Source organism: Neolamprologus brichardi, chromosome 16 (genome assembly GCF_056152115.1).
Source record: "Neolamprologus brichardi isolate AB-2024 chromosome 16, ASM5615211v1, whole genome shotgun sequence".
In the NCBI taxonomy this organism is placed as follows: Eukaryota; Metazoa; Chordata; class Actinopteri; order Cichliformes; family Cichlidae; genus Neolamprologus; species Neolamprologus brichardi.
In genome coordinates, this window is record NC_142119.1 from 30,184,519 (window position 1) to 30,195,287 (window position 10,769).

Sequence of the window (10,769 nt, forward strand, 5' to 3'; positions counted from 1 at the left end):
AATGCAGATAAATGACAACAGGTAAAGGAAGACAAGGACTAAATACTCAAAGGATAACAAGGGGATGAGAACCAGGAGGGAAGCACAGCTGGGGCTAATTACACAAACACACACATGAAACTGTGAGGAAGCAAAACTGAACAAAAGACGGGGAACTATCAAATTAAAACAGGAAACATGAGACAAAGACAGAAACGTGGACTAGACACTGAAACTGTGGAAGAGCAGACATGAAAACTTAACTAGACATGACACATGGAATACAGGAGGAGGCACATGAATAAAACCTGGGAATAAGAAAACACTAAATGCAAAAGAACTTAAAAAAAAAAACACTCAATCAAAGAATATACAAAACCCAGAAATACAAAAACACTGGGTCCCAGACCCCATACCATGACAAACCAGCTTTTAGATTAAAGTCATGAATTTCTCTGCACACAAAAAAATGTTTTTGTGTATGTGCATATCTTATTACAGAGAAATATGAAGAATGTTGTTGATAAACAAACACTGTGGCCTGTATGTTATATGGCTAGATGCACTTCATTAGTTTGCAGATATTGCACTGATTAAAAAACAAGCATCAGAGCTTCCTTTTGGTTTTTACATTTGTGAATAAAAAAGACTAAAACCAAACACGTTACCATTATATTATTTTACTTGATTTTGTTTTGTAAGTGAAAAAAAGGTTTCAGTTGGGTTTTTTTTCTGAAGTTTACCTTCATATGTTTAAGTACAATGTTTACTTATACTTACCTGTAACAACCTTAGCCACTGTGTTGCTGTTTTGCACCGAAAATGAAGGTCTTAATGTATGTGTAGAGAGTTTGAATAGACTGTACCAACAAACTCAATACCCCATGAATCACCCCCCAAAATTCCTCGGGATGCTGCTGAAGCTCTTCTTGCAAGCCCTTCTCCTTAAACTAAATTTATTAATTTATCTTACTCCTCATCATTTCCTCACACCTGTTTGTATTTTATGCAACTGCTGAGATCTGGGAAATGACTACAAAGAGCTTGTATCTTTAAAATTAAAACTAAGTTATTCGACTCAAGGAGTGAAAGCACCGCTTACATCATGCTAACCACGTAATTGTGGCTGACAAGAAGTGTATATAAACCTCTGGTGACATACTTTGTCAGTTAGACAGTACACAGACAGACTTCATTTCACCCTGACTTTAACTTGTAAAAATGTCATTGCTCTCAGTTTGGAATGACATCTAGTAAGGTGAACTAAAAACATTTATTATGGGTAATGTTTCAGTAATTACTGTTTTTACTCTCTCAGGTTTAAGTGATATTGCAAACTACAGGGTCATTCTCTTTGTTCTCACTTTACTGTGTTACTGTGTGATTTGGCTGGTAAATTTGACGATAATTGTCACAGTGATTGTGGATAAAAAACTTCATGAACCCATGTACATCTTCCTCTGCAATCTGTGTGTCAATGGACTCTATGGGACTGCTGCATTTTATCCCAAGTTTCTCTACGATCTTCTGTCCACCACTCATGTTATTTCTTATGCAGGATGCCTTTTACAGGGTTTTGTAGTGCACTGTTCAGTTTGTGCTGACTTCTCTCTTCTAGCTCTCATGGCCTATGACAGATACGTGGCTATATGTCGACCGCTTGTGTACCACTCTCTGATGACTAAACAAAGAGTTTGTATCTTTGTATTTTTTGCTTGGCTTATTCCCTTTTACCTTCTCTTAATGAGTACGATAACAACAGCAACATCAAGGTTATGTGGCTCACACATACAAAGGATCTACTGTATAAACTGGTTAATTTCTAATCTAGCTTGCTCTGCCTCTGTAGCTAAAGTTATTATTCCCGCTTTTAATTACACCTTTTATTTTGTTCATGCCGTTTTTATCTTCTGGTCTTATGTACATTTGATCAAAACATGTCAGTCATCCAAAGAAAACTGGAACAAATTCATGCAGACATGTGTACCACATTTATTCTCTTTAACCGTTGTTGTTCTGTCTTTTCTGTTTGATATGTTATACATGCGATTTGGCTCAAAGGAAATACCACAAAGTTTTGAGAATTTCATGGCAATGGAAATTCTCCTCATCCCACCAATTATTAATCCCCTCATGTATGGATTTAAATTGACACAAATAAGAAACAGAGTTTTGAATTTTATATGTGGTAAAAGTTCAGCTTTGAGATTAAAGTCATGAGTGTTTCTGCAGAGAGGGGCAAAAAATCTGTTTACATATGTACAGTATAGTGTTAATCAATGTACATATTACCAGACTGTCTTCATTAATTGAAATATAAGTAGAATTTTCTTTTGGTTTGTACATGTCTAAATTTAAAACACACACACAGACACACATTGAAATTAAACACATTTCCTGTACATTATCAATTTCTGTCTTGTATTTTTAAAAAGGGTTTAAATTCGTTACATCTTTTTCTGATGTTTAGCTTCTTTTTCTGGTTGACTACAATGTTTTTACTCACCTAGTTTTGTTACACTTAACTATAGTATCCTTGGGTCTAAAATTTTATTCTCAGGTAATTATCAAAATGCTACTAAAGCTCTGCCAGAGGTGGGAGTTGAAAAACTCTCTGACCTAGGCCTCTGCACACCTTTACTCTGAAAACAGTCTTTTGGGTTTTCTTTACATCCTAAATTAAGTGGCTGTCATCACACCAGGCTAAAAAACCACTGTTTATCAAAAAAGTAAATGTTATGTCCTCTTCCTTGTGAAGCAAATTGTAAAAAGGAGTAACCTGACCTGTGCCTAGGACAGGTCATCTTAAGGAGCACTGGTACTTAATTAAAATTAATATACTGTTCCAGCTAATAGCAATGAGTTCTGTTTGTACAAATGATACCATTTATTTGAAATGTCTCCACTCAATTTCATTTGCTTTTGAATAAAATTAAACAAATAAATGAAAAAATAAAAGCTGGATAGTCCCCAAAAAAAAATAAAAATAGCCAAGCATAAGTTGTGGGTCTTGAATGCAATTTAAAAACAAAAATGTCATGCTATTTATAACATCAGCTGTACCCTATCGTTGCAAACTGTAATGGATCTTGCCTTCTGTTTACATTTTCCTTTAAGACACCCAAAACACATTTATTATTATTTATTTCTGTAAATTAAAAAGATACTTTTATTATAGTCACTTACCAGAATATTGTTGATTTTCAGGGGATTTTTTTTTAAATACATCAAGAGAGGTTGAATTCCCAGGTGTGTTTTGTTGTTAAACAAAAGGCAATAATTAAGAGGACGTGTAGAGCATTGACTGTCACGGCTGGGGCGGCAGTCGTGTGGAGGTGAGGAAGGAGGATCCAAAAGCAGACAGTGGCGGAGGTGCAAGTGGGTTTTATTTACAGTGCACAAATAACCAAGGTGTGAGCAGAACAGAACATAAACTTAAACTGGAAAAGCTAATACAAAACGAGGACATGGAGCGAGGAGCAGAGAGACGCGGAGCAGAGACACAAATGAACACAGGGAATGAACACAGACGACGCGACGACAAGCACAGGCAGACACCAACTATAAATACACACACCAGGTAATCAGGAAATGGCACACAGGAGGGCAACACAGCTGGGAGGAATCAGGGCTGACGGGACAGGGGAAATGTAAACTGAACGTACTCACATCAGACAGAGACCTTCACAATAAAACAGGAAACTCAGACACGAGGAACCAAACAAGACACAGAACTAAACAGACAGCTTCACAAACAGGCGGGGTGACACGATAGACAGACAGAGACACAGACGCAGACTCAAAGGCAGACCGACTATAACACATAGAACTCAAACAGTAATAATCAACAACCTCATAATAAACTAGAAAATGATAATAAACTGAAAGCGCTGGGTCACCGACCCAGGACCATGACAGTACCCCCCCCTCAAGGGCTGGCTCCAGACAGCCCAGCAGAAACACAAAAACCGACCAAAACAAAACAGAAGACAACCCGACCAGGGCGGGCGGAGGGGGTCCAGGACGGAGGGACAGAGACCAAAAGGCCCAGATGGCCAAGTGTAGGGGGCCGACAGCGCAGGAGGCCAAAACAGGTCAGTTCCGGAGGCCGACCACGCGAATGGCAGTGGCAGTGGGGCAGGTCCGGAGGCCGGCCACGCAGTAGGCAGTGGCGTGGAAACAGTTCTGGAGGCCGACCGTGCGGACGGCGACGGCGGCGTGGAAACAGTTCTGGGGGCCGACCGTGCGGACGGCGACGGCGGCGAGGAAGCAGTTCTGGGGGCCGACCGTGCGGACGGCGACGGCGGCGAGGAAGCAGTTCTGGGGGCCGACCGTGCGGACGGCGACGGCGGCGAGGAAGCAGTTCTGGGGGCCGACCGTGCGGACGGCGACGGCGGCGTGAAAGCAAGTCCGGGGGCCGACCGTGCGGACAGCGACGGCGGCGTGAAAGCAAGTCCGGAGGCCGGCCACGGTGACGAAGATGCCCAACATGCGGCCTGGCAGATGACTGACGGTGTTGAGGCGGCAGTTGGGGACCTGAAGGCTGCGTGGCCTTCGCAGCACCAGACAAGACGGAAGCTGAGGCAGAGGCTGGACCAGACGAGACGGAAGCTGAGGCAGAGGCTGGACCAGACGAGACGGAAGCTGAGGCAGAGGCTGGACCAGACGAGACGGAAGCTGAGGCAGAGGCTGGACCAGACGAGACGGAAGCTGAGGCAGAGGCTGGACCAGACGAGACGGAAGCTGAGGCAGAGGCTGGACCAGACGAGACGGAAGCTGAGGCAGAGGCTGGACCAGACGAGACGGAAGCTGAGGCAGAGGCTGGACCAGACGACGGCGTGGGTGGAGACACTGACGCTGGACCAGGCGACGGCGTGGGTGGAGACACTGACGCAGGACCAGGCGACGGCGTGGGTGGAGACACTGACGCAGGACCAGGCGACGGCGTGGGTGGAGACACTGACGCAGGACCAGGCGACGGCGTGGGTGGAGACACTGACGCTGGACCAGGCGACGGCGTGGGTGGAGCTGAGACCGGACCAGGCGACGGCGTGGGCGGAGCTGAGACCGGACCAGGCGACGGCGTGGGCGGAGCTGAGACCGGACCAGGCGACGGCGTGGGCGGAGCTGAGACCGGACCAGACAAAGGCGGAGCTGAGACCGGACCAGACAAAGGCGGAGCAGGACCAGGACCTGGACCAGACGAAGGCGGAGCTGGAGCTGGACCAAACGAAGGCGGAGCTGGACCAGACGAAGGCGGAGCTGGACCAGACGAACGCGGAGCTGGACCAGACGAACGCGGAGCTGGACCAGACGAAGGCGGAGCTGGACCAGGACCAGACGAAGACGAAGACGGAGCTGGACCAGACGAAGGCGGAGCTGGACCAGGACCAGACGAAGCAGATGAGGCAGAGGCCGGACCAGGCGACGGCGAAGTTGATGGTGGTGAAGCCGGACCAGGCGACGGCGAAGTTGATGGTGGTGAAACCGGACCAGGTGACGGCGTGGGTGGAGCTGAGACCGGACCAGACAAAGGCGGAGCAGGACCAGGACCTGGACCAGACAAAGGCGAAGGCGGACCAGGACCAGACGAAGGCGGAGCAGGACCAGGACCTGGACCAGACGAAGGCGGAGCTGGAGCTGGACCAGACGAAGGCGGAGCTGGAGCTGGACCAGACGAAGGCGGAGCTGGACCAGGACCAGACGAAGCAGATGAGGCAGAGGCCGGACCAGGCGACGGCGAAGTTGGTGGTGGTGAAGCCGGACCAGGCGACGGCGAAGTTGGTGGTGGTGAAGCCGGACCAGGCGACGGCGAAGTTGATGGTGGTGGTGGAGACTCCGAGGCTGCAGCTGGCGTGGGCGATGATGGTGGAGACTCCGAGGCTGCAGCTGGCGTGGGTGGAGACTCCGAGGCTGCAGCTGGCGGCAGCGTGGAAGCCGGAGACGGAGGCGCTGCAGCAGGCGGCGGCGTGGACGAAACAGTGGATGCGGCTGCTGCTGCAGGCGTGGATGCGGCCGCTGGTGGCTGGACGGGCTCCTCGGGCCCCCCAGCTGGCGAAGCAGGAGGCCGGACGGGCTCCTCTGGCCCCCCAGCTGGCGAAGCAGGAGGCCGGACGGGCTCCTCAGGCCCTCCAGCTGGTGAAGCAGGAAGCTGGCTAGGTTCTCCTGAACCTCCAGCTGACGAGTCTTGGGGCCGGACGGGCTCCTCGGGCCCTCCAGCTGACGAGTCTTGGGGCTGGACGGGCTCCTCGGGCCCTCCAGCTGACGAGTCTTGGGGCTGGACGGGCTCCTCGGGCCCTCCAGCTGACGAGTCTTGGGGCTGGACGGGCTCCTCGGGCCCTCCAGCTGACGAGTCTTGGGGCTGGACGGAATCCTCGGGCCCCCCAGCGAAAACAGTCTCAGAACCAGTGGGCACTGGAGCCCCTGGCACACACAGGACAGAACCAGCAGGTGCGGGGACCCCTGGCAGAGACAGAACAGAACCAGCAGGTGCGGGGACCCCTGGCAGAGACAGAACAGAACCAGCAGGTGCGGGGACCCCTGGCAGGGACAGAACAGAACCAGCAGGTGCGGAGACCCCTGGCAGGGACAGAACAGAACCAGCAGGTGCGGAGACCTCTGGCAGAGACAGAACAGAACCAGCAGGTGCGGGGACCTCTGGCAGAGACAGAACAGAACCAGCAGGTACGGGGACCTCTGGCGGGCGCAAAACAGAACCAGCAGGTGCGGGGACCTCTGGCAGGCGCAAAACAGAACCAGCAGGTGCGGAGACCTCTGGCGGGCACAGAACAGAACCAGTAGGTGCGGGGACCTCTGGCGGGCACAGAACAGACTGCAGCTGCGCGGAGCACCGACCCTGCTCAGGCAGCGACAGCAGGGTGCAGTCCTCAGCTGGGTTCTTAGCCTCCAGGGGTCCAGAGTCTGCTGGGGGCCGAAACCCAGCCTCTGGGGAGGCCCTGGGGCGAATAACAGTCTCTAGATTAGCCAGTTTCCGAGAAACTAGAGTGGTTTCATTGGGTTTGTCTCTCCGCTTAAAATGGGTGCTAGGAACGGGATTCAAAATGGGTGGCACAGGCACAGCCTCCAGTATGGAGGGAGCGGGTGACCGGGCTAATGGAATAGATGCAGGCTGGGCTAATGAACTGGCTAAAGGCTGATGTACTGTTTGAGGTGAGACTGGAGTTTGTAGTGGAGTGGATGAAACCCAATCAGTTACTGTTTTGGATGTTTTGAAAATGCCAACTTGTGAGAGGTCAGTTACCACGAAGGTAGGTAAGCACCGTGAACTGTCTCTACTCTCCCCATGAACAGCCCCAGAAAACACAGTCCCAGAAGCACCAGCGTCCTTAAAACTCACCACAGCTGGTCGCACAGGGGTCCCTGAATCCGGCTGTGGGGTGAAGCGCCTGTGGCGCGAATGTTTCCTTCCCACCGCTGACGGCTCCGACAGGTAGGGAAAAACCCCTGGGGGGTCGGGCCGTGAAACCTCCGGTGGGTGAATCTGAGACGGCTGCTTTGTGGCGGTTGTTGTCCGTTGTTGGACACTGAGCTGCAGGCGGCTGCTGAGCCGCTGACGGAGCTGCAGGTGGCTGCTGATCAGCTGACGGAGCTGCAGGTGGCTGCTGATCAGCTGACGGAGCTGCAGGTGGCGGCTTCTGCGGTGACGTGGAAACGCAGGGTGAGTCGGGTGGCACGATAACAATCCCTAACATTTTGTAGAATGCCTGAGCAGGCGTAAGCTGGTTGCTGGCAGGCTCGTAGTAGTCCTCCCGGGACCGGCTGGAGCGTCTTCTGCGAGACCGGGGCGTCCGCGGGGAGGAAGCTGCTAGTGCGGAACGGCAGCACGGAGGCCCTCCAAGCGCCAGCCGGGTCCCGTCAAAACGGGAGCTGCGCTTCCATGGTGAGTCCGCTGGATCCATTACTGGTCGCGTCGTACTGTCACGGCTGGGGCGGCAGTCGTGTGGAGGTGAGGAAGGAGGATCCAAAAGCAGACAGTGGCGGAGGTGCAAGTGGGTTTTATTTACAGTGCACAAATAACCAAGGTGTGAGCAGAACAGAACATAAACTTAAACTGGAAAAGCTAATACAAAACGAGGACATGGAGCGAGGAGCAGAGAGACGCGGAGCAGAGAGACGCGGAGCAGAGACACAAATGAACACAGGGAATGAACACAGACGACGCGACGACAAGCACAGGCAGACACCAACTATAAATACACACACCAGGTAATCAGGAAATGGCACACAGGAGGGCAACACAGCTGGGAGGAATCAGGGCTGACGGGACAGGGGAAATGTAAACTGAACGTACTCACATCAGACAGAGACCTTCACAATAAAACAGGAAACTCAGACACGAGGAACCAAACAAGACACAGAACTAAACAGACAGCTTCACAAACAGGCGGGGTGACACGATAGACAGACAGAGACACAGACGCAGACTCAAAGGCAGACCGACTATAACACATAGAACTCAAACAGTAATAATCAACAACCTCATAATAAACTAGAAAATGATAATAAACTGAAAGCGCTGGGTCACCGACCCAGGACCATGACATTGACAGCAGACAATGATAGAGATGCAGATGCAGTAGCTCTGTCTTCTGTACACTCACATATACTCAAACACACATATTTAAATAATAAGGCATTTGAGTTCTCTGATCATGGATAATGTGTCTAATGTAGAAAGTTTCATTCTATTAGGATTTAATGACACGATGAATTTCAAAGTACCCCTCTTCATACTGCATACTTTACTGCATTATTGTGTGATTCTGTTTTTCAATATCTCTCTTGTGCTGCTTATTTTCTTGGATGAAAACCTCCATGAACCTATGTACATTTTTCTTAGTAGCTTTTGCATTAATGCACTTTATGGGTCCACAGGTTTCTACCCAAAATTCCTTTCAGACTTACTGTCATCTTTTCATCACATATGAAGGATGCATGCTACAAGCTTTTATCATGTACTCATTTGCCTCCTGTGATTTGTCCATTTTAGCTGTTATGACCTTTAACAGGTATCTGGCTATATGTCGCCCTCTGCACTACCACTCTTTCATGACTAAGAGGAGGCTCTCTCAGCTGGTGTGTTTCTCCTGGCTAGCACCTTTCTGCATTTTCTCCATCAATATCCTGATAACATCAAGATTCAGTTATGTGGTATAAAGATTCAGAGAGTCTTATGTCTAAACTGGTTAATTGTTAAACTTGCTTGTCCTGAAGTCAACACCTTTTAAAAAAATACTGGTCTATATGCAACACTTATTGTTTATATATTTCATGGCTTTTTCATAATTTGGACTTACACGCATCTTATTAAAACATGCATGAGGTCCAGTGAAGACAGGGTAAAGTTTATGCAGACATGTGTGCCCCATCTGACCTCTTTGATCATATTTCTCTTTGTAATGGTTTTTCAGTCGATATATGGGCGATTTGACTCCACAGATTCATCTCGAATCTTCCAAAATTTGATTGCTATTGAGTTTCTCACTATCCTTCCAGTTATGAATCCTCTCATATATGGATTCAAACTCACCAAAATACGAAACAGAATCCTGACTTCAGTTTATCTTAACAGAAAATAACAACACACCCATCCAATATACATTCTGCAAAAAAGAGCAATAAGGATAATAAATAAAGCTACTTCAAGAGAATCATCAAATCCATTTTTTGTCAAATTAAATATTCTCAAATTTAAAGATTTGGTTGACCTCAGAAATGCGCAAACAATGTAAAATGCAGCGAATAAATCTTTGCCCCACAACATTCAGAACTTGTTCCAAATAAGACCAAATACTCATGACCTGAGAGAAATCCTTATGTTCAGCAAGCCAGTAGTAAGGACAAATGTAAAATATCAGAGCATTACAGTCAGAGTTAGTGTGTGGAACACCTGTACAGATGAAATCAAGACAAGTACATCAATACAAAAATTCACACGATTATTCAAAAATAATAAATTGCATGAATATAGGAAATCTTCCTCTCAGTGACTGAGTTGTCTCATTGTGTCCTCATTTTTTTATAGATCAAGGCCTTAGTACCCCAAGCTTAAGTGTTCATTAAGGTGTTTGTCAATAATAATAATAATAATAATGGATTGCATTTATATAGCGCTTTTCACATAGATATAAAATAAGCTCAGAGATTAAGCGGGTGTTATAGACAGGGTGATTAGTTTATGTAAAAATGTAGTTTGTTGTTGTTCTGGTTTACATGCTGAAAATGGTTTTATTTGTGTATGTTCAATGTGTTAGACTTGTACATAGTTAACCATATATGATCAAATAATGATGAATCCTGGATATGGATTTGTAAGCGATGAAATTTGAAATAAGGGTGTAGGAACAAGAAAAGTGTAAACTTCATCCTACTCCTTTTCGAGCACACGCATTCTGTAGACATAGATATATATACATGAAAACTTGATGATTTTGAAGTTTGTTTTTGTTTTTTTCTGTTGTTATTAAATTATCTATCTATCTATCTACAGAAAATAACTAACATGAAATTTAGAGCTTCTTCAAAAATGAAAATGTAGGTTTTGCTTATTGTAAAGAATATATAGTGAGAGATATGAACATAGCTGAAAAGAGCACGCCTTACTGTGTGTTCTCTTCAGTTTTGTCAAAGACCAACTACAATGTATCATGTTATGTTATTTTTAAGTGAATAAATTTACTTATGTGGATATATTGATCAGATTTACTGTAAATTGCATTTTTATGGGTTTTTTTAAATTTTTTTATTTTTTTACATCGTTTTTAATTCAA

General features: G+C 47.0%; 1 protein-coding gene and 1 pseudogene across 1 annotated transcript; both read left to right on the forward strand.

Annotated features, from left to right (window-relative positions):
* Positions 1–1,248: 1,248 nt before the first annotated feature.
* Positions 1,249–2,199, forward strand: LOC148098295 (olfactory receptor 4B13-like). Its single transcript, XM_087853181.1, has one exon. The coding sequence runs from the start codon at positions 1,258–1,260 to the stop codon at positions 2,197–2,199; it is 942 nt and encodes a 313-aa protein (XP_087709307.1). The 5' UTR covers positions 1,249–1,257.
* Positions 2,200–8,642: 6,443 nt separating this feature from the next.
* LOC148098296 (olfactory receptor 5B21-like) lies at positions 8,643–9,578 on the forward strand (annotated as a pseudogene).
* The last annotated feature ends 1,191 nt before the right edge of the window (positions 9,579–10,769 follow it).